Below are 23,899 nucleotides of genomic sequence, written 5' to 3'. Positions count from 1 at the left end.
TTTACCCATCTGACCCCATTAGCTAAATTACTAGTTGTCTAAATCACTCAGGACATTCCTTCTGAATTTAGCAAAAACTTGTTTAAAATTATAAAGATGGGCAGTGCAAGAACTGGTCCCTCAATCCTTTGTGAATACATCATTAGAAAAAACTTTCTGTTTCCGTATTCTCTTGGCAAGTCAGTGCTAAATTGATTAGATGTACTTTGATGGAATGGTCCAAGAAATAGCTTACTAATTTCCTTATTACAGCAGTTAATGAGAATTTACAGTGTCTCCCTTTGCAGTGACCAGTGTCATAACTCTCCCAAGCAGGGAAAATCTGATGTGATCAGAGGAAAGTAAGAGGCAACCCATCACCGTCTTATTGTCATCTACATGACACTGAAGTATTACAAACCAAGTCATATGAAATGCTTCCCTTAGACCCTGTAAAGGAACTTGTACGAATAACCAGAGTTAAGTTCCATAAGTTCCATAATCCGAGCATGGCTTTTAGGATTTGCCAGTTAAAAAAAAAAAAAAAAAAAAAAAAAAAAAAAAAAAAAAAAAAAAAAAAAGAAAAGGAAAAAAAAAAAAAAAAACAACCAACCAACCAGAACAAACCAAAAACCAAGACCTCAGTCCCAGGATCCTTGAGGAAAAAGCATTTATCCTAACTGAAATCCAACCCTGGATAAATGGAAATTTAATTGGACTACCAAAATAGCATCTCTCTACCTGAAAAATCTCCAAGCATACAGTGTTTACAAATGTCTCTCTAGCAACAGTGTCAGTCTTAAATACTCACAAGTTTCATTTCCTGAATAAGGTCACTATGATCTTAGGCAAAAGATGCAGTAAAGCAGTTCAAGCAAAATGCTTATTGCTTAGGTTTTAAAGCAAGCCACTTGAATATAATTTTAGTTAAAATGTTAAGTACAAATGTGAAGCTACTGTAGAAACACTTATAAACACTCTTGCTTTTGAATTCTTACTGATAATCTAGAAAAATGGCAGACGGATTTGAACATAACAAAGGAAATGTAAAACTTAATACTGTTCGAAATACAATTCAACGCCTATAAAGACAGAGTTATGAACATGTAAACATAGCTTTAGTATTCAGAGCTAGGGAATCTAGCAGCAAAACAAACTATTTGCATATTATGTAGTGCAATGAACATTTGTTCTTAGAGACCCCCAGTCTTTAAACTACTTTGAACAGAATGGAATCCTTACAGGAAAGGTTTTAAAAGTGTCCAAAATGTAATATCCAGAACTACTAGATGTTCACCTATAACCTAACAATTTCTCTATGCAAAACTGTGCTCTGGATAGCTGACTTTAATGGCCCCCCAGTAGCAGGCTCGAATGAGGCAGATTAAACCTAAGAGATAAGCAACAGCCCAAGAAACATATGTTGCGTGAAATCGCCTGGCGAAATCTTGTGTTCCAACCTAAAAAGAGAAAACAGTAGTGTCAAACATACAGCACTGTCTGTTCTTCAGAGAAGAGCAAGTTATATTAAGGAGAAGCATTTCAGCACCTTTTCAACTCTGGTAAGGGTAAATTAGGTGTTTTATTAGCTTGATTTTACATAACCATAGGATAATTGAGCGTGAAAGGGAGATCAGGAGACCTCTAGTGCCAACTCCCCAGTCAAAGTAGGATCAACCCCAATGTCACACCAAGTTGTTCATGGTTTTAACCCAGCTAGGTCCCAAATAACTCCAAGGATGGAGGCTACACAAGCCTCTAGACAAACTTGATAGAAAAATGTTTTCACATAATTTTCCAATTCAGTAAGATCATGAAAAAAAGGAAAAGAAATTTGTCTCTTGCTGTTTTTATTTCTGGCTTTGTTTCTATTAGGGAACCTGGAAAATCCTTCGTAACTCATTTAAGATCACACATAATTAATTATTCAAGTTAAAACACAAGTTAGAGGCATAATGAGAATTACACATATGAATTCACTGGAGGTATTTCCTCACATGAAATTTTCTGGGATTCCCAGGTATAAAGTTGGCTCTAGTAACCTGTATGAGACACTAGTAAGCCAGATACCACTGGTTCCACTTCACAGAACAACAGACTGAGCCTTCTCATTTGTCAATAGCTTATGAGCTGGTTTTACACTTTACAGCTTTTATAAATTACAAAGACTCATACATATTTCTAGTGCTTGGAAGCCCATTCACCTCTACTGCAGTGGAACTTATACAGCAATATGTATTTCTGGAAACATGGAAGTTTTGAGAGCTCTAGCAAGAGCAAGATGTTCCAGTATTTCTACAGTGAAGTGAGCCATTTTTCATAAAACTCAAGTTTTTAGAGATGAAGAGTCAAATTTAACATCAAAAAAAGAGACTATCAAAGTGCCAGAATACCTTTTTTAAAAAAATTCCTTTTTTTTGGCCTACTCAGATGATTAAGTTCACAATTTGAATGGAGATGACAAAACCCACACCAATTCAAGAAGTTTTACTCAAATGCTGGGAAAAGAAGAGCTGGTCAACTAAGAGAACTCCTTTGAGCACACACACCCCTGCACACAGCTGCAAATTTATCATGGGACATCACTCACAGTTAATCCAACACCAATGAAGATGCATATCATCCCAATTGTGATATATGCACAGCAGCGCCTCCGTGGCAGTGCACTTCCAACAGAAGAACTGTTAGAAAATAAATGGAATTGTAAATTAAAAGCAAACAAAAAAATCCCAAACCCAACCAACCAAATAACAACCATCACAAAAACCACCCCTATCATCAACAGTAACTGTTCAGTCTCAATGGGGAATGGAAAGAGAATGGCAATACACCATCTTCAGTTTATAGAGTTGCAAGCAAAGTCTACAGTTATACTACAAAGTACAGGACAGAGTCCTCATTTGTATTGTAAAGAACTGCCAGTGATTATCTAGTACCTAAAAATCTAGGTGCTTACAAGAAAGGAAATGGCCACACCCACAGTTTGAGTGTGTCTACCTTCTGCACCCACAGTACATCCCAGTAATTGCCTTGGATAGCCTTTGGATGGCAAAACTCAAGTTTGCTTTTCAGCTTCCATGCAAGACACCCTTCAGACTTTTAGTACATCAGCACATGGCTTCAATACTTCACCACATCTAAGTAAGTGAAAATAACTTCTACCACCCCTACATGTCTTTAATAGAATAACAACCTTCAGTATCCATTTCTTGGATACTCAATACCATTCAGTGACTAAACTGCTCTGAAGATAAATACAAATCATTTTAGTCACAGACATGTAATTTTTTTACATGTTCAACATCTCCAAATACTGAAATTCTTTAAGCTATTAAGTGAACTTGAAGAACATGACAAGTTCTTCTTACTTTGCAATTTCTTTCAGAGTTCTATCACAATTTACATGAGCTGCACAAATAACTTCTGACAACCAAGGTAAATAAATCCCCTAGAAGTTCTGTCACTCATCATCAAGACTATGAAATCCAGGACAGACAGCTCTGTCTCTACCTGCTGTATCAAGACAGTGCTTCACTCTAACAGACTATAAATGCAAATAAACCATAACATTATCTACTACAAGTTAGAAAAATTATTCTAGAAGCTCAGCGTTGTTTAGCAAATACATCTTGAGTCACACATTTGCAATCACATACAGCTTAGTAATGAGGAAAATAGGAATATGATTTAAGTCCACTGAAACACAGTTAAAAGGACTAGAGAGGCAGAAGTGGTTTTATAAAGCATGCATTATCTATCTTAGAGGTGTTTTGAAGCATGCTATCATTAGTTAAGTACTTCATCCCATTCTGGGAGATCAACACACCTTAGGAAATGTGTAATGCTTTTGCACATCTCATGATAGCTCAATTTATTCAAGATAAATGCGTAACAGAAAAAAGCCCTGCTGAACAATTGAAGCAGTACATGCATCATATGACTGACCAAATTTCTGGCTCCAGTTAATTAACCACATAGCAAGGCCTCATATGCTTAGCATGTGACTAAATTTTTTTAAGTATTTGTCTTAGAAAGCCTTCAAATAGATTGCTTTAAGCAGCTTTACTTCAACGTTATTTCTTTACAAGGAATTTCTGAAATGCTCCAAGAGAAAAAACAAACAAACACTACCACAGTCCTCAAGCTAACACAATGAGCTTCATCTTTCAAGGCAAGATTTGAATAAAGTGACTACTCACAAGCCATTTTCAGAAGAGTTAGAAAGTCCCTAAACAGTACTGCTCATTAGCTTCCATGGGGAAATTACTTCCTTAGCAAAACCTCACAACACATAGTGAAATAGGACACTGGAGGGTGCCTGGGGTTGGGGTAGGATTAGGGTAAGAGAATTCCCAGTTGGGCAAATAATGGTATCTTACCCTCTCACACACACACCTCCACACACTCCCCCAAAAGCCACTCTACAGCCATTCTAGAAAAGGGATATGTTGTTCAACTGAAAGTTACATGAGTTAAAAATAATAAAACCAAACTGTAGTTTTATAAAAGGGAACTAGGGAAGAGACTGAGCCTGCCAAACTGATCTTAGGTTCCCTCCTTTACAGGATTTTGTGGCTATGTATTCAGAGTTAATGCTATTATAGAGCTGGATACCATAGGATAAGCTGGTAAAAATGTCATGTTTAATACAGCTAAAACATACATGATACTTATTGTACCGTGTATTGCATGCAGAGTCAAAGTTCATTCTGGAAAAGAGACTTTCACTTTCAGAGCTGACTTACAGTCTTATTTTTGTAATCATAATATTGCAGGTGTTGTGTGTATTTTCCATCCATATTTCTCATGTGTTTCCTCCTATCCAGTAAGAAAGGCTGGGGGAGAAACCATCAACTCAAATACAACAAAATGGAAATGCAAAGAATGTCTCAATTTAGCTGCTTTTCTCTTTCCACAGAAAGCAATGATTAAATAAAGATATTAAAGTTTCTACAGTCGTGTAACAGACCTAAGAGTCCAAATAAATCATTATTCATTTGTCACCTCCCAACAGTGATGTTAGCCACTGGCCTCCTCTAGATAGTGAGGCTTCCTCTACCCACCCCAAATTACACATAAACCCCCCAAATTAACTTAGAATAAAGAAAGTTGAAACTCTGTCCCAAAAACCTACCAACTGTGAAAACTCTGACAAGCACATCTGGCAATATTAAAATGGGATCAAAAGAACTTTCTTCCTATCCCAGAAGCACCCAATTAGTTCCACTGTGGGAATACGAGAGAACTCTCTAGAAAGCAGCAGTTCCTTCTTTCTGAGCTGCTGCTGAGGAAGCAAAGGCACCTGCCAGAACTCTGGGCAGCAGCAGCAGATACAGAAGATGCCAAATCCAATACTTCATCATGGAGTTATTAGAAGAGGGGAAAACTGCCACATGGGACAAAGGCTATAAAAGAAGTACCACAGGAAGCAATGTTGGGCCTCTTGTGCTCCAAGTAATAGGAATTATGACCAGGATTTCAAACATGCTTTTAAGAGGAAAATTAAAATGCCAATATTTTGAAGGTGAATAGCACTGCTGAAATTAGCATTCACAGCAGTGATGGGGTTCCAACATATCTCTCTTTACTAAAAGTCCTTTATGGGGCAAAGGCGCTATAAATTCATTAGGGTTCATAGTTTTGGCAGACCTTAAAAAGTAAAAGAGATAGATTCTAAAGGAAAAAAAATAGATTTGACATTCTGTAATAATAACCTGTAGCATTCAATTCCCTTTCTAGTAACTGAATTAACGAACTGAATTTTCTAGATGATTTAATATACATCTTGAGAAAGAGAACAGCAAACAAAAAACCAGCTCCTGCTTCTTCATCATTAAACAAGAAAAATACCAGAAGGCTTCCCTGAATCTCTCACTTTTGGAAAACAAGCTGATAAACATCTGGTATTTAAAAATGCAGAAAACTAAATCAGCAAAAAGAAACCATTTCTCCCCCACTCCCAGGTGTCACTATAAAATACAACTGTATAATGATCATTTCCTCATTAGCTACATTTATTTTCCCTATGCAAATAAGGGCCTGTGTCAGGCAGCCACTACACATCAGTAAGCCTTCTGCAAACACTTCACCTAGACTAACATGATAGGCTTACAGTACACTTCCAAAGAGATTTGGTCATTTACCAAAAAAGTTTTTATTCTCTACAGCACAATTAATTTCCTACGTTTCCCAAGTTATTTTTCAAGACAAAACAAGTGCATCACAAAACAAAGTCGTATCACAATGGTAGGACATAGATGGGATTAAAAACAGACAAGAAGATCCTATTTGCCTCTACACTCAGATATGAGAGGTTCCTTTGTTTAGGTACTATGAGGCATGATGGCCTTATTTCTCCCTGAACACTGTTTCATTTTTAACTTTTTCAAGTAATAACTACTGATCTTCCCTTGCAGTTTTAGAAGACATTTGTAATATAAAGTTCTAATATCCATCAACCAAATGGAAGGTCACAAACAAACTACCTGCAGAGATTCACTGCACTTCTAAAAACATTTGAAACAAAATTATTAATCTAAAAAGTGTCAGCTGATGTCTCCTTGGAAAACTTACTGTTGCAGTGATTCAAGATTCCTTTTGCCTTAGTCTACACTATCCTTTTCTCAGTGACAATTATCAACTTAATCAACAGAAGGAATGAACAGTTCTACATCTGACTACTCAGCTACTAATGAAAGAAGTTTTGCATTAATAAGATGAAACCCTACATTCCCTTTTAACTCCTTGGCTATGCTGACCTCTGACAAAGACCTGATAGAAAGCAGGTCACTGCAGTTATTTATTCCATCATCATGACTCAAAGCTGTGTCTCACCTATGCTGTGCCCTAAATCCATGTATCAGAAATGTTTATGCTGCTGGAAATGCGCAACTCCCAACCATCACATCCCAAATGCGGGAAAACACCGAGCAACTCATTCAAAGCTAAATTACAATATTCCACAGTTTGCATCCTCAGCCCAAGGACAGATGTGCCCACTTGTTAAAATTTGTTTTGCATTCTGCAATACAGTTGCCATGCAAGCTGTAATTATCACAAATTGCACTGCAGAGAGGCTCCCACTTTCCTCCATATGGATGGCATGCTTTGCACTTTATGGAGGAGAACACTACAAAAAACTTTGAGTTTGGCTGGAATTTAAAACAGAAGCAACATTAATCAACAGAGGACAGACCAAAAGATCACATGCTGTGACTTCTGACTGTTGTTTGGAGCATAGTTTATATTGCTGCTGTTATTGTTAGGGTTGGGTTTTTTGCTTGGTTGTTTTCTGTCTTTAAGGTTAAACAACAAATAACACTGACCTAAGGAGAATCAAGAAAAAAGCCAAGGTCAGCTAACAAGGGCGACATAAAGCATAATTGCAATTAGTTTTAAAACAAACCAAACAGCAAACTCCAATGCCTGCTCAAGGACTGAACAGACTTAATGTGTCAGTACACACACCCCTGCAAAGCAGCATCTCATCAAGACTGAGTTTATTTAATCTCAGCAAATTAGAACATGTCCACAACTCCACACTGGGTTAGCTACACCCCTGAGGTTAAACACAGCACTAGACTGACTTCTCTATCAAATACTCCAAAATAAGACTTCAGTCAGTGTTGAAGGCCAGGCCATGCCCACACCTACAGTGCATTTATCCTACACTTTCTCCTTCCTAAGGGACCTGCTAGTTTTTCTACAACATGTAACACAGCTGAGATTCTCCATTCCCAGTGGAAAACATGTTCCTTTAACTGGAAGTCCCACTTGCCTGTCAAAGGAAGACATATTTAAATAAATCAGCAGGACATGAAGGTCTCTGAAGTAATATTTATATCTTATTTCACACCATGTGGCTGAAAGTATTAAAGTATGTTACTAGTGCAACAATTCAAATTAAGAATTCCCGAGCTCAGATAAGAAAGGCCAAACAAATACTCAAAAAGAGAGGCCCAAAAAGAACCCAAACCAAAACAAAAAGCTTACAGCTCTTGTATTCTAATTTTTGTTGTTCTTCTTTAAGTAATAGCAAATGAGTACCCAAGTTATTCCACACAAGTTATACCCAAGTCATTCATAAACGTTAACCAAGATAATGCATTAAGATGTTTAACACAAGTTGGGCGTTGAGTTTATAGTATCAGTAAACCTTCTTTCAAATTAAGACAAGATTATTTCCTTTCCTCCCCTTACAATAAAGTGATTCAAGTTCTACCTTTAAAGATGATATCTGATTACTACTATGAAGAGGTAAAATTTCAAGGACATAAAAAGTTAATTTTAGCAACCTATTCCTGTATATTGTTAGCAGCTTATTTTTGCCTCTATCAATTCAATCAGAGCATTTTCATAAATGCAGGTGGATATGCCAAAGCTACTGATTTCTGCATAAAGAATGGAGAATTCACATGCACACAATATCTGCTTTAGCCTTGAAGTTCAGGTGAGCACAGCAAAATAATCAGCACAGCCAACACATTTTACTCCAAAGACTTACAGAAGAAACACTGGCTACTTCACAGTAATTTACATAACCTTGCTTTCAGAGAACTTACATTTTTTTGCAGTGTGGGCATTTTGCTAGTGTGTTAAACCTCAGTTCCATCCACTGTAAAGAGAAAAAAATAAAAAGGTTGAAAAGCAGACCTGGGAAAATGGTTGTTGCACCTAATGTTCAATGTCACTAGGAAAACATTTTGCTTCTCAGACTCTTTGATTTGTTTTTTGTTTTCTTCTATAAATGGGATGCCCTTTTGTCAGTGGCAACATTGGATTGGGATTTCCATGTGAACATTTCCCATGACTTGCCTTAGTATTACAAAATTTGCTTGACGTAATGTGGTTGCATCAACAGGCGTAGTATGCGCAACATTATAACATAAATAGGTTTCTTCTCTTACTTAAAGACTATGAATATACCCTGAATCAAAATAAGTGTGTTTTCTTTGGCACAATTACAGCCAGAATTATTTTCCAATCTTTTCCCAACCTCTGCATCATTTATGAAAACTAAGTTTTGGTTATACAAAAAAATGTGGTATAGAATATTTTAGAAAGTAGATATCAGGTTTTACATCAATGAAATAGAGAACACTTCTTACTACTTTACATGACTTAAAAAGATGATATGTAAAACTGTACATGTCACCACCTTCCATGCTCAGACTGAAACCTATGTGGGAAACAGCCTTAGTGAAAGCAGTGCCTAGAACTAACTCAACCAGGAGATACACCATTATATACTCACTTAAAAACAGCAGGTTCTGTTCTATTTCATTCTGTGATAACAGTATTAAGCAAACATTTTAAACATGTTTGCCTTGATCAAGGGAATAAGGCTCTTTTTCTTCTCCCTGTAAGCAGTTATTTTGTAACTGCAGCTCTCTCTCTCTCTTCCCCTGCCTTTCTCAAGTGGAGGGTAGTCGGAAGTTTTCTGGGTGATGCAAAAAGTCACACTGCAAGTTAAAAGCAGGAGAAGAAGCCACAGTGCAGATCCCCAGTGCCTCCACGAGGCCCTTCCTTATCTCCATGAGAAATCTGAAGCTGTCCTACTGAAGTGAAAGGAACTCCTAGAGCCACAAATCAAAATCAGAGCCCATCCTCATATGGAAAACACCACCAACCTACAGCTGACACCATTTAAATGCTGAGAAGAAATTTATGATTTTTATGAGCAAAGAAAGATGTGTTTTCTCATGCCTTGTCAGTATGAAGAGATTTTGCTGTGAGCAAAGTTTTGAACTGGGGTATTTATCGAGCATTTTCCTACCTCTTGACTATCTCCCTCGGTTGTTTTTTTTTCCCTTAGGGATACATCTCCTCTAAAAAGAAATCCATCTTTTATTTTCTTGTTCCGAAGTATCCATTTACACATTTACAGGACAACTATGTAACCGGTATTACTTGTTTACAAAACTTGACCAAACTGATTTAGCAAGTTTACAAAACTTGACCAAACTGATTTAGTTTCATTTTAGTCCTTAATAAAACTTCTGTAATGCTCCCCACCCAAGCACAGCTTTTTAAGAGCATTAATTCTACTTCCACATTCCTGGCAGAGGAGCAAGTTAAGTATTTTTCTGCATCCCTTTCAAAAACCTACTCAATTTCCCTTAACTCTGCACAGCGAAAGTGGGATAAAATGCAATTGTCAGTATCAGGGATGGAGAGAGGCCTCACCAGAGCAGTTATTTCAGCTTTTTTACCTGCAATTCCAGAAATAAAGGGAAGTCTAATTCCAGGATTTATATTTTACCTAATAGTAATTCAACCTCACTTCTATAGACCAGTTTCAATTCTATATCACAGTGTAGGCAACTCCATTTCCTTGGTTACTCATTAATGATCTTTCCAGAGTTTTAAAACTTCTAATTATTAGCCCAAATTATTAAAGGCTACAAACTCAAGTGCATTTGGGCTCCAATTATTGATGGAAAAAGGAGTCAGCAATAATCTGTTTTCATTGAGAGTTACCTGGAAATAACAGAAGCAGTAGCTGCTATGATGACTTTTACACAGACCAGAAGTATTTGTAGAAAAAGAGCAAAATTGTGACAAGACTTTCAAAGTACAAGACCTCAAATCATATTAGCACAGTGGGGAAAGTTTATGTTTGTGTACATTCTAAATCATGCTTAAGCTAGCATTTTTTACTCATACTCCAGAGTGCTTTAAAGTACCTAATATTGATTCATGTTGTTAAGAAGTTACACTTACATGAAATTTAGCTCTCTGCTGAGAATACAATGATGTTTTTTTAATTGGAGCAATACAATATACAGCCCAAATCCCTTGTTAGAACTACTGAAACACAGATGAAGAGATGAGGAATACAGAACTCGTCAATATGTCAACTGTGGACAAAACCAGACATTCATCAAAGGAATCACTAGAAGAACAGTCAAACATTTTCCTTCTAAGCCTATAATAGTTCTCAGTGCATTCAACACAAGCTAGTGGAAAAAAAAAAAAGGCCCAAAACAAAACGACATAGGTACATAAATACATACACAGTCCTACATACAGCTGCTGCTGCAAAAGAAGCTTCTTTATTCCCCTCTTTGGGGAGGCAAAATACTTTCACAAACTAAAATGTATCTTAGTTTTCTGAAAAGTTTAATGGGTTTTCTATTCAATTATTTCAGAAGCAAGTATTTTCATATTTGATTACTTTAAAAAAACAAAATTGACAAAGCACAGCTGACAAAGCAGAGTGCTTAGCCTGCAGCCTGTGGCTTCCGTAGCTTGCTCCTGGCTTCTTGTCCCTGAGGTCCCTCCAAAACCAGGACAGTAGCAGGAAGACGGCAGAGAGGGAGAGGGCACAGGGACAGCCCTCCCTTGTCCCCCATTTCCAAAGGCAACTCAGCCTCTGACAGCCACAGAGCACTGCAGGCAGAGGTCCCTCAGAGGAGGAGCAGGGAATGATTTACTGCTGGCAGAAACAGCAACTGCACAGCCCAAGTCCAAAAGCTCCCAAAACAGCCCAAACCAGATCAAACTGACATTTAGCAACACAGTTAAACCCTCGTCGTGCCCTCCTTTTCTATTTTATCCCTTTTTCCATTTGTCAAGTCCAAACCTGCCAGAAACAGTAGAAACCTTAACACAGAAAGAACTTATATCAGTTTACCACGTGAAAAAAAAATCTGATTAACAAGATGTGAAGTATCGATAGTTTGGCTACAATTTCACTTCAGTACTAAGACATTCTTCCAGCTAAGACAGAGAAACTTTAAGGCACACCACAGCAAGCAGTGTGGTTTTCATAATTTGTAAAAAACACCCCCTCCACGTGCAGAGGCAGGCAAAACACAGTCCTGTTTTCAAATGGAAAATAAAATTTTGGAAACATGGTGAACAAGCTGATACTCTTAAAAGAACACAGAACATGACAATTTGACTTTTCTATCCCAGGGATTCTAGTGAGCTGCTGAGAGATGCCTCTAGCACTACCTATTATCTTCACAACATGGAGATATCAAAAGGCAGAAATATTAACTCAGAAACTGAGCTTCCAGGCTGGCTAAAATACTTTTTTGTTGCTTCTCTGCTCATTCTGAAATCCAAACAATTTCCTGACTTTTCTAAACTAGAAATTTTATTTTCAGAATCTCAAACTTAATTACAGAAAAAAATGGAAGCAAAAGACTGATGGGAAAGCTGTGTAACATGAGGCAAAAAAGGGTTTATTTCTTGATAACTCAGCATAAAGAAATAGCAAGCTTCCAATTTCTAATGGTTCAGAGAGTTTATTTTCAACATACCATGAAGTGACAAACTGGTCTTATGCTGGCAGACAGGACTATGAAGTTCAAAATGTTGCAGTTCCCAAAAGCAGCCAGATGATAGGAACTCGCCTGCACAAATCCCAAACTAGAAAACTTAACCTTTTAAGGCATAATCCAGTAGTTATGGGCAAAACCAGACTTAATGGATTTGCTTTTTTCCCCTTATGTTCACCTGAATAGTTCACAGTGTAAACTGCAAAGTTAATCTGGAATGTACTTGTATAAAGTAAACAGGAGATCAAGACAGGTAAAATTCCTATGCCTGTCAAAGTCCCTAAATATAAGCTGAAAAAAAAAGGCAAACAGAAAACCCACTTCAGCTATCTTCAGTTTCACACTACTGTTCTTTAGCAAGGGTTATAAGAAATTATGTATTTTTAGTACATAGGCTGAATTAGTAGACAGAATATTTCTAGAGCATCTCTCTAATTGCTTCCCAGTTAGCAGATTACTTGTAAATTCCTCATCATATTCCTACTTCTTTTCAGGAAAAAAAAAAAAAAAAAGAAAGAAGCACAAGGGCCATCTCCAGCTCCCTGCACTCATCACTTACTATAACAGTTCAAACATTACCGCACACCTGTCCTGGATTCAGCTGGGACTATTAATTTACTTCTTAATATCCGGTACAGTGCTCTCTTTTGGATTCAGTAACAATGCTGGTAACAAGCTAAGATTTTAGTTGTTGCTAAGTAGTGTTTACCCTAAGTCAAGGACTTTTCAGTTTCCCATGCTCTGTCAGCAAAGAGGTGCACAAGAAGCTGAGAGAGAGCACAACCAAGACAGCTGAGCTGGCCAAAGGCATATTCCATAGCACAGAACATCACGTTTGGGGCACAAACTGGGGGAAGTTGGCTGGGAGATGCTGATCACTGCTGGGACACTGGCTGGGTCAGCAAGTGGTGAGGAATTGTATTAAGCATCACTTATTTCTCTTGGGTTTTATTCCTCTCTCTCTTTTCATTACTATTATTATTGTTATTTCTATCATTATTAGTATTCTTTTCCATTTCAATAATTAAATTATTTTTATCTCAACCCTCAAGTTTTACCTTTTCCCCAGTTCTCCCCACCACCAGGGCAGGGGGCTGGGTGGTGTTAAGCCACAAAAGCACCTCACTGATCCATAAACCTGAAGTGAAGACTTAAAGGCATAAGCCATTATAGAGCCTGCCACAAAAGCCAGCCCTTCTCTCTCTGCTGGTACAAGCTGACATGGAGTGGCATCCCCTAAGCTGCCTTTTTCCTTGCACAAGGAAATGCACTTGAGTATTCTCTGATCTTTATGTATCTTACAACCCTTTGTTTCAGGAATGCACCACCTCTCTCGTGACTGTTTTCTTTAACCGTACCCCTAATCTAGCCATTTCCTACAACCCCCAAACCTGAAAGAGATTCAGTCACTGCTGGATGATGAAGCCAAAGCTAGCTTGCTTGTGTATGGCAATCAAAATTCAAATGTAGCAGCACCGTGTCCATTTAGAAGGCTACAGAGAGTTCAACTGGCACTCACATATAAACCAAAACCTCCAGTTCTCCAACAACTTACAGATATGCCAGTGGCAAGTGCCATAACCAACAGCTTTCCAGGGCTCATACAGCAATGACAGAACTGCTCCCTTGGCCACTGCAGAACACAGCCACCACTGCAAGCCCCAACAGAACCTGGAAAACCAATTTCCTCTTCCAGCACTGCCCACTCTCACATCATGAAACAATAAGACATGGGCTTTATCTATCCATGTACAGAAAGACCGTTAAAAGTTTTCTTGAAACGCATATAAATAACCAAAACCAGACCATACACTATATTAATGAGTAAAGAAGTTTTAGTTCCTCAATGATGGCAGAGAGTGAGGCAATACGCTCTAAAAACTGCTTACAACAAACAGCTTGAGGGACAGCATGGTGAGGCAAGAAGGAGAATGTGATGCTTTACTTACAAGGAATGTATTTCCACAGTGCCCACACACCACTCTAGTCCCATCTGGTTGAACTGGCAAGGCAGGTTGAGCTGGCTGCTCCTCTGGAATCAGCATCACTGGACCAAGAGTAATGATGCGTCTACTGTGTTAAGAACATTGGATACACATGTAATTAAGCTAGCAAAAGAGAAGGATGATGTGTTCAAGCAATTAACTCAGTCACTACCAAATGTTTTTACACATTTAAACTATAATCTACTTGTTAAACAGCTGATGCACCCAGTTTTGGTCACTCTCTAAAGTATTTTCAGTTTTAAAAATATTCTCTTTCCCTGTAAGATCAGCCATACAAGCCTAAACCCTGTATCAGACTTGCAAGCATATGACAGAGGTGTTCCTCAGAAAAATGAAAACTTAATACCCAGGCTGAGCAAGCCTGAGAATTGAAATGTACATACCCATGTGAAACATGTAGAAAGAGTATGGATCTTCCATCATCTAGCTCTCCTTCCCACACTACTGGCAACCATGTCAATATAAGAAGCATATTCATATTTGTACAGTAAAAATTCCATTCACATTGAGTAAACTAAAAATGAAAACCACCCTAGGTTGACTAAATGAAATCAATTTACTTTAAACTAATTATTTACTTTTATGTTGAACGTGTTTCCAGTTTAGTTACACAATTTGTCAGTCCAAAATGACAGTATTCAAATTAACCAACTCAGAATGAGGAGGAGATTTCTTAGAATGAAGAAATTGAAGGGGAAAATTATAGCAATATTTAATTTGCATTGCATCTCTTCCATCTACAACCAAAATTGTATTCTGAATGCCTTTCCTTCAATCTGGAGTCTTCCATTTAGGTCAAACTCCCAACTCCCTCCTTCAAAGTACACTATACCAATATTGCTCAGTTTCTAGCAAGATAAATACATAGGCTGTCTTACTGCTTACATGTATGCTTTTGAGATTATTTTAATAAAATTAAGGAATTTCTAATTTAGTTTAGTTACCAACCATGTGATATATTATAACTGGACTATCCCACGAACATTTTTCACTCTGAGAAAATGTTGGGAATGTTCTGAAGTCCTACCCAACCAAGCGTTAGTAAAAGGAGTCAATTCCCACAAGTCCCAAACTATGTTTGAAAACCGGAACAGCCAATAGCCTGGTGACTAACTTGGGCACTTGGTGGGGTAGAACTCCCCTCCACACATCTGCAGACTCAGCCTTCCTTTCCCTTTCTCCTGTTAGAGCTGCACCACTTCCAATCAAACTCCTCCTACCTCGGTGGAATCTTTAACACCTTAAGCCCAACAGTAAGAGCAATCACTATGGCAATCACAATTGCTTCTTTTACAGCAAGTGTGTACATTTAAGTTGAGAGCTGAGAGGAGAATGAAAACTCAGCATAACTAAGGAAACTGAAGTCAAGCTACTACTCCATCTCCCATCTCACTCCCAATCCCTACTCCGAGCTTAGCAAAGTGAGTATTCTGTGTGGTTACAATAAGTAAGTCTCCAAGAAATTATTAAGTCCCAGAAATGAGAAGTGGATTTTCTTCTATTTCTCTTTACATTATTTTTGACTTACAAAGTAGTTATATAACGGGACACACACATCTGAGACTTAAAGGAAGAAACTTTTTTTCTTCTTTAATTAAAAAAAAAAATACAAAATGGACACTAGCACTACCTGTGTCTGCAGTGAAAGTGTTAAGTCCTAGAGCCACAAATCAAAATCAGAGCTCATCCTCATATGGAAAACACCTCCAACCTACAGCTGACACCATTTAAATGCTGAGAAGAAATTTATGATTTTTATGAGCAAAGAAAGATGTGTTTTCTCATGCCTTGTCAGTATGAAGAGATTTTGCTGTGAGCAAAGCTTTGAACTGGGGTACTTATTGAGCATTTTACTACCTCTTGAATATCTCCCTCAGTTTTGTTTTTTTTTTTTACTTAGGGGTAAATCTCCTCTAAAAAGAAATCCATCTTTTATTTTCTTGTTCCGAAGTATCCATTTACACATTTACAGGACAACTAGGTAACCAGTATTACTTGTTTACAAAACTTGACCAAACTGATCTAGCAGTGTTTTATTTTAGTCCTGTAAGTGCCCATGTAAAGAGACCAAGGCTTTGAACCTCTTTTAGTTTTAAATACTCAACACAAAGACAACAGTTGCTTTAAAGAAAACCATCTCAAGGCACTGGAAGTGTTTTATTCTTACCAGTTTGGTCTTGGGCAGCCTATTTTCCGAGATGTATCCTTACAGATAAGGAGACAGTTACATTGACATCTAACATACTTCTTCCCTGAAGGAGGGTTTTTGATCGGCTAAAAAAAAACCACAACCACCAGAGAACACACATCAGAAGTCACAGCAATTCACTTTTTTCCACATAACAGGAACACAAAGCAGAACAACTCCAGTGAAAAGTTCTTGTTAACAGAAATGCACTTCCTCTTACAGAAGAAACTTTAGAGTCAACACAAAATTAGAAATTTTTTCTTTCTTAAGAAATGAAAATTTCCTCACTAGAACAAGCAAATTCTGCTCACTCATGGAAAAAAACACTCATACTTTAGCAATGACAACTCAAGACTTCAGTGCAGTTATTATTTTTTTATGTGAGTTTAAATCGTGATGCATTAATAAAAAGCAATCACTCAAAACCAGTCAAAACATCAAGCAACCCTTCTTGCCTGGTACAATGGCTTTATTCAACAGTGAAAGGACCACAGTCTGTTTCTTAGTCACTATGAAGACATCACCGAACTGTACTCTTATTTTAAACTGTACAGAAATTATCTTTCTCCAACCTGGGAGTAAAGTTTCAATGTCCCTTTCATGCAGCAAATCAAAAGGTGCACAATACTTTGTTTGGCTTGAAACATTATATATTGGACAGGAAAGTGACTATCAGCAGCAGGTTCTCTACTCTCTCTTCTAAGTGGAAAAAAAATCCTGCAGTTTTAAGGCTTCCTGTTTTCAGGACATACTTTAATGTTCTTTTTATATAAAATATATATAATAACTCCATGTAATAAATCTAATCCAGTGTTTTTCACACAAACGCTTGCAGAAGCTGTGAAATCCAGTGTTTTTCACACAAACGCTTGCAGAAGCTGTGAAGCACTGCAGTATCACATCCCAAAACTAAAACTGGCAGGAGGAAAAAAATAAAAGCAGGAGGAAAAATAAAAGCAAGAAGCCAAATAGTGAAGACTTGAATTAACAGGAGAAGAAAAAAATGTGTTTGGACAAGCTGGGCTGGCTCGTCCTCTTCCTCAGGGGTGGCAGGAAGGGACCCACCCGTCCAGGTGAGGACATGAGTGCTACCCCCAGTGCCCCCCAAAAAACACCAAAAATCCATTTTACCGTGGCTTCATTGCAGACTGTGCATTTAACCACGTGTTGGTGCAGCTTGCCATCCAAATTGATTAGTGACTGGCACACACGGCAGTTTATCACAGGAACTCCGCTGGCATCTGGGCTGGCGATGGCAGTGTATGGAGGGGGAAGCTCTGCTGCAAGAGACAAGGAAATCTCAGCTGAAAAAACAGAGCATCCTAAAACGCTTCCAGCAAGTACCATTTCCAGCAGGCACAGGCTCAAAGAAGAAAAAAACCCTTACACCTCAAACTCAGTGTTTAGTATAAACACAGAACAAAACTAAGTTTGTTTTCCCCTTCTCCACAACTTCTGTGTACACAAACACCATGCTTAGTTGTAGGTAAAGCAAACCAGCAAAACAAACACACAGTAAATCACCCCAGAAATCTGGATCCAACAGAACTTATCTATGTAAATTTATTTCAAATCAACTTTTTGTAGTCCATAGAAAACACATGGAGAAAAAACCACTAAAAAACCCCAAACCTACTACAGATTAGTAGAGACTGGCTTCTGAAGAAAAAGACCCAGAAAATAAAACACAGGTAGGAAGAGTCAAAAACAGCGTCCACAAAGATCTAAAAAGACTGAAATACAGACAAGTGTTTATCACATATTAAAAGATAATACAGGTAAAAACACAAAAAACTCCTGTGAAGAAAACAGGTCTTAGGATAGGAGGTGGCACGTAATGCTTCTTTTTTGAGTACAACAGCAAATATATGCTTTCTTGAAGAAAAAACCCTGAAGTCTCAGAGTTTCTGCTTCTAAGGGTTCCAGATACTTTTCCAGGAGCCAAAGTGCCAATGCACAAGAAGGTCCTCAGTCACTCTGGAGAGGCTGACACTGGGAAGGCTTTAATGGCCTCAGGCCTCCAGGGAAGAGCAGACCTCAAACTCCAGCTTTGTCAGTCTTGAGCCCACAACAAAACAGGGAGGAAACACTGAAGATTATCTGAGGCTTAAGAATCCATGGAATGAAAATAATTCAACACAGTGATCTCTCACAAGCTTATCATCACCACTCTTTGGCATATATTAGCACTGACTTTTATTTCATCAAGAAGTTCAGGGCTTTTCAGGTAAGCAAATTCAGACCAGGCCTATTCAGTAGTTCATATTTAGCTTTCTTAAATGCTAGTAGCTCAAAATGCTCTGCAGCCTTGGGCTTCAATAAGTTTTTCAAAAATTACATCCAAGCAGCTAACCAAATCTTCAGAGAAGCAATGAGAGATCAGCCTACTTCCCATTTACCAACAGCATTGAACAGAGCAGTATCTGCTGGAGGGTGGTGAGTGAAATCACAGGCTGCTATCAAAGCTGACAAGCCTGAGTATTAAATTTAAGCCTGTGAGAATGCACTCATCACTCCTTTGCTGTCTTGGAGTGAATGCCATAAGCTGGAGGGATAGAAGAAACCCTGTCTGCCCTTCAGATCCAAAAGTCACCACACATCTTTGAAGTGCATGCTGAACAGCCATGTTGCTATCTCTCTTTGCTACTTGGTCTATGTATGACCCAGACCTATGCTTGATTTTAACTCGCAGAGGCAGCAGGAAAAAGATGGATACCTTTAGAGTCTCAGAATCACATCCAATATATGTGAATTATTTCAGATGAGAAACAAAATTAACTTATATGCAGCAATACAACTCTGAATTCATTACACTAACTGATGTTGTATTTTGAGGAAGTGAACTTCACACGTTCAGCTCTGATACACTGGTTACAGAAAACAACATCCTTAAGAAATATCAGGTAACAGTACTGTTATTTCTTCTGTTTTTGAGGAAATACATTCTGAAAAAATGCAGCATACAGAAAAATAAATACTAAATATCAATATTTTGCAATACTGTGATACCCTATTTTAAGCAAGGCTGCCACACACAGGACATGAGACACTACAAGACATTAAAAAACAAACACACGCAAGACAAAACCCCAACCCACACACTTTGGCAAGTAGAGACAAGCTCAAGCCTACCAGAGCACTCCAGAAATCAGGTTAGAGTAACCACCGTGGCAAAGTCAAGGCTGCTCCAGTGGGTTCTGGCAGTCAGCAGACTGCTTAACTGCTCCTGCAGTGAGCAGCTGACACTTTCTGGCGAGGGGAACAGGCAGCCAGAAAACAAAGGGCATGTTCCAAAGACTAAACACCAGACTCTCTGTCAAGACACCTTTACAGCTCACTCCCAGCTTTAAGATTGCTTTTTTGAAAAGCAACAGTTGTTTTACAAAAGTTCTTAACTTTTTGAGTTTTTTGAGTGTGGCAGCTCAATTCTGTCAGCTGGGAACAGGGTGGCTGTACTAAGGTAAGCAGGATCTTTAAGGGTACCAGAAAGTGAAGAGACACAGCCACCAACATTTCAGCTTTCAACATTTCAGCTTTCCACAGTCCTGGAATACTTGAAAATTTGACAACCATACCTTCTACACATTTATAATTTTCTATACCTATTTCCAAGTGATAACTTATGAATCTGGTAAACTGAGGTGTGTGAGCCCCTACACACAGCACCAGCCACTTCTTCAGCCTCAGACTGGAGCTGCCTGGCTTCCAGGTAAGCAGCCTCGCTGCTCCTGTCCTGCTGCCTCAGCAAATATCAGATAGCAAGGGAATAATGGCTGCTTTTCAGAGCCCTGCTGCAGCAAATAACATTTGCTATGGAGCAGAAAGCATGAGCTATCTTGGCACTGCAACCTTCATGCTCAAAGAAAATGTGCATTTTGAAAGGTCCAAAAAACAAGCCAGCAGAAGCCACCAAAAAAATTAAATATAAAGAGTATATCTGGGGGGCGTAAGGGGGTGGGGGATGGTGAAAAGGAAAATAAAGATATTGTCTCAGTTAGCTGCTCCTTACCCCTTAATAAAAAGGCTTGAAAGCACATCAGCTTACTTCAGTATGACCTTTTTTTTTTCCTTGACATCTTGAATTTCAGGCTAACTAGAATATCTAAAACCAGTTTATAAAGGTCTGTCAGTCTGTCATACTGGAAGGTAGGCAAGCTTCACATACACACCAGGAGAATGTAATTAGATAGTGAATTCCCTGCTGCTGACACACCAGTTTACAGCTATATTATCTATTTCTCTTTAAAAAAAAAAATGAACACAAACAAAAAAAACACACACACACAAAAAAAAAAAAATCCCCCAAAAAACAAATCAAACAAAAAAAAAAAAAAAGCCCAACAGAGGAAGATCAGCAAAGTGTCCTACCACGCAGTACCTCTGACTCCCTCTTCACCCTACAGAACAGCAATGCAATGGAAGATATCCCATTTGCAACCTGAGAAACTCCTTGTGGACCTTCTGTACTTTCCTCCCCTGGTAGATGAAGGGTGGAAACAACAGAGAACCACTAGAAGCCTACCAGGGTCAAACATAAATTAATTTTATTTGATTTAAAAAAAATAAAATAGTTCTTTATCATGACCTGTGAGGGGGTGGGTAAGGGAAAAAGTTTAATGATTGATGTCAGAGATACGTTGTTAAAAACTAAGAAATCCTGGACAGGGCCCAAAAACCCTAAACAAAAAAACACTGACTAACCATCCTACTCCAGGGAAAAGAACTGATAGTTTCACCCTTTGTCAATGTTGTGAAAATTTTCTTAAATACTGTGGCCTGCATCCACACTGAAAAGCTTTTTCTTGCTTGCATCATTAAGAACACTGAGCCATTACCAGGATTCAACCATTTTACACAGGGAAGGGTCAGCTGGGTCTCAGCTGCAGCTCAGCAAGGGAAGAGAAGGGTACCTTCAAAATATGGTCTCTCTAATTTAAAGTTGAGGATGATATATTTGGCACGGTAGATAATTATAGGGATAAACCTATTAATGTACATTCAGGTGGTAGTTTTGATACAAAGGGCTTCTTCCTCCTTCCTCTGCCACCCCACACTATCCAGATGATGCTAATCAAGGAAGCTCAGCAGAAGGAGTTTGCTTTGGAAGCAAAGCCAGTTCTTCCACAGGAATGATTCTTCCCTCTAAGCCTAGCCTTGTGCTAGGGAGGGAGATGAAGCCTGCCAGTCAGCTGGAAAGGCAGCTCAGCTTGCAGGGATCCTTTCACTAAGGAAAGCCGACAGAGAAGGGAAGTAGAGCCACGGGCCTGAGCCACAGCCCTGCACAATTCTGTTCCACAGCTGTCTGAGAGCTCTGCAGAGCAGCTCTCAAGTGCTGCCTAGTTGCTCATGGACTGATGTAACAAGAGATATGCGACATTCAAGAAAGCTCTGTGTTGGTTCCTCCTCATTTTTGGGAAGAAACCACTTATCTCAAGTACCTCATCCCACCACAGGTGCCCAGCCAGATATTCAAGTAACAGATGCCACTGAAGGCACAGGAGGACACGGCTACCAACTGAAACGAGTATTTCGAATCCAGCTCATTTCCAGGTCATGAGTTTTACCCTGGGGTCAAACAAGAGTCACTAATCTAATGCATTTTCATTACTTTTTAAATTTATAAAGACTTAAAAAAAAAAAAAAGAAAAACCCAAAAAACAAAAAACAGATTGAAATGTATGCAAAAATGGTTACAGGATAAGGAACACTAAGAATAAAAATATCAAACCCCAGAATGTAAACTAAGGTAGATAAATGGATTTTTTTGTTTGTTTACTTGGGGGATTCTGCCAACACTAAAAAATTGATGGCAAATAAACCCCAACTAAAAAGCCAAAGCATCCAACCTCTGCTGTTTTTTAAGCCAATACTCCTTTGTCCACTTCAAATCAAAGTAAACACTCAACACCAGCTACAGCCCTAACTGAAATACATTTCTGTATCAAGACAAGAGGACTAGCTTTCTGCGAGATTAAATAGAATTCAAAACAGACAGATGCTCACTCATTCTAGTTGCATGCATGTCATGAATCTATACAGTTAATAAAAATCATTAAGAAAGGGCCAACACACTGGACCTACTGAGATGAGAATTGTAGTCTTACATTTAAAAGGGTACTGCTAGCAAAGCTACTCTAATCTTATTTCATCTTTATTCCTTCAGCTTTCTCCACACCTCAATTTCTGCTCCAAAACGTTTAACTGAAAAAAAAAATCCTACTAATGTATTTTGATAACATCCTGATTCACATTTTCTAAGTGATTTTTTCCACCTACTAATTAAATAGTCAGTATTGATCAACAGGACGATTTTTCCTAAGTCTATGCAAGAGAGATAATACCATATAATTATGCCACGGCTACAGATCTGTAACCGCAGTATCGGACTTGCTTTAAAAATAAAGCCATAACCAGCTATGGCCTTGAAACGTGCTTGCAAGGGCATCCTGGCGGGTTTGGACTCCAGCTGCCACACTGCACCGAGTCCCCTCGTTATTCCGATGGGACTGCCAGGCCGGGGACGGGCTGGCCACACCTGGGCAGGGCTGAGGCCGCGGTGCTGCCCGGCCATGGCGACCTGCGCGCTCGGCCCCGCGCTGCGCCCCTCCCGCAGCCCTTGTGCCCAGCCGAGCTGCTCAGCGCCGGATCTTCCACTTAATCCTGCTCCTAATTAATGGGGAAACCCAAGTCCAACAATTACCACGCAAGCTGCGGCATGCGAGCGAGTTATAATAAGCAGACCGGTTCGGGCTTGTTCTGCCCCTGCAAACAATTATTTTAATTTCTTTTATTTTTCCTGCTGAGCCGCCCAGGCCGGAGCGCGGCGGGGAGCAGGGCCTGTGCCGGGCACGGAGCGGCGTTACCTGTTGTTCCCCACCGGCCAGGGCGGGGCGGGGGCTCCCCCGCCGGCCGCCCCCGGCCCGGCCCCGCTGCCGCGGCCAGGGCGGGGGGAGCCCCTCACCGCCGCACCCGGGCGGAGGCGCCGCGTCCCCCGCCACACACAGCCACAGTCACAGCCACAGAGCCAGGGCCGCCCCCCGCCCCGCACAGCGCCTTACCTCGGGGACTGCTGTCCGGCAGATAGGGCGGCGCGGTCGGGGTGACATTGCCGGAACCGGGCGCGGAGAGCAGCGGGGAGCGCTCGTCCACCCCCTCGGCGGCCATGGCTGCGGCGCGGAGGGCCCTGCCCGCTGCCGGGCGCGGGGCGGGGAGGCGGCCGGGCCGGCGGCGCCGGGGAAGGGGAAGGAGCGCAGAGGAAGGGGCTGGGAATGAATGAGAGCGGGGCGGGGAGGAGGGACGGCGGGGCGGGGAGGAGGGACGGCCGGCCCCCGGCACGGGGTAATGAGCGGGGCAGGCCGGGGGTGGTGTCTAGACAAACATAACAACCTTCGGTCGTAAATAAATTTTTCCCGAAAAAGAGTGCATTTGTTGAGATGTGT

At 39.6% G+C, this 23,899-nt stretch overlaps 1 protein-coding gene across 1 annotated transcript; it reads right to left on the bottom strand.

Annotated features, from left to right (window-relative positions):
- Window positions 1-625: 625 nt before the first annotated feature.
- On the bottom strand, window positions 626-23,679 carry PIP4P2 (phosphatidylinositol-4,5-bisphosphate 4-phosphatase 2). The gene is made up of 7 exons (XM_059485712.1): window positions 23,519-23,679; window positions 17,592-17,740; window positions 16,440-16,546; window positions 14,216-14,339; window positions 8,541-8,593; window positions 2,570-2,660; window positions 626-1,439 (listed from the first exon to the last, which is right to left on the bottom strand). The coding sequence occupies exons 1-7, from the start codon at window positions 23,622-23,624 to the stop codon at window positions 1,296-1,298; spliced, it is 774 nt and encodes a 257-aa protein (XP_059341695.1). The 5' UTR covers window positions 23,625-23,679; the 3' UTR covers window positions 626-1,295.
- Between the last annotated feature and the right edge of the window lie 220 nt (window positions 23,680-23,899).

This window comes from Ammospiza nelsoni, chromosome 1 (assembly GCF_027579445.1).
Source record: "Ammospiza nelsoni isolate bAmmNel1 chromosome 1, bAmmNel1.pri, whole genome shotgun sequence".
Classification (NCBI taxonomy): Eukaryota; Metazoa; Chordata; class Aves; order Passeriformes; family Passerellidae; genus Ammospiza; species Ammospiza nelsoni.
Note: the sequence above shows the minus strand (reverse complement) of the source record. Positions and strands in the feature narration are given on the sequence as shown.

What these genes read in the sequence shown, in the direction of transcription:
- PIP4P2 (XM_059485712.1), bottom strand. Translation starts at nt 23,624, where the DNA reads ATGGCCGCCGAGGGGGTGGACGAGCGCTCCCCGCTGCTCTCCGCGCCC. An exon ending in CAGTCTGCAATGAAGCCACG is followed by an intron (nt 16,547 to 17,591) that starts GTAAAATGGATT and finishes GTTTTTTTTTAG; the next exon opens with CCGATCAAAAACCCTCCTTC. An exon ending in TCATTGGTGTTGGATTAACT is followed by an intron (nt 1,440 to 2,569) that starts GTGAGTGATGTC and finishes TTCTCTTTTTAG; the next exon opens with GTTGGAACACAAGATTTCGC.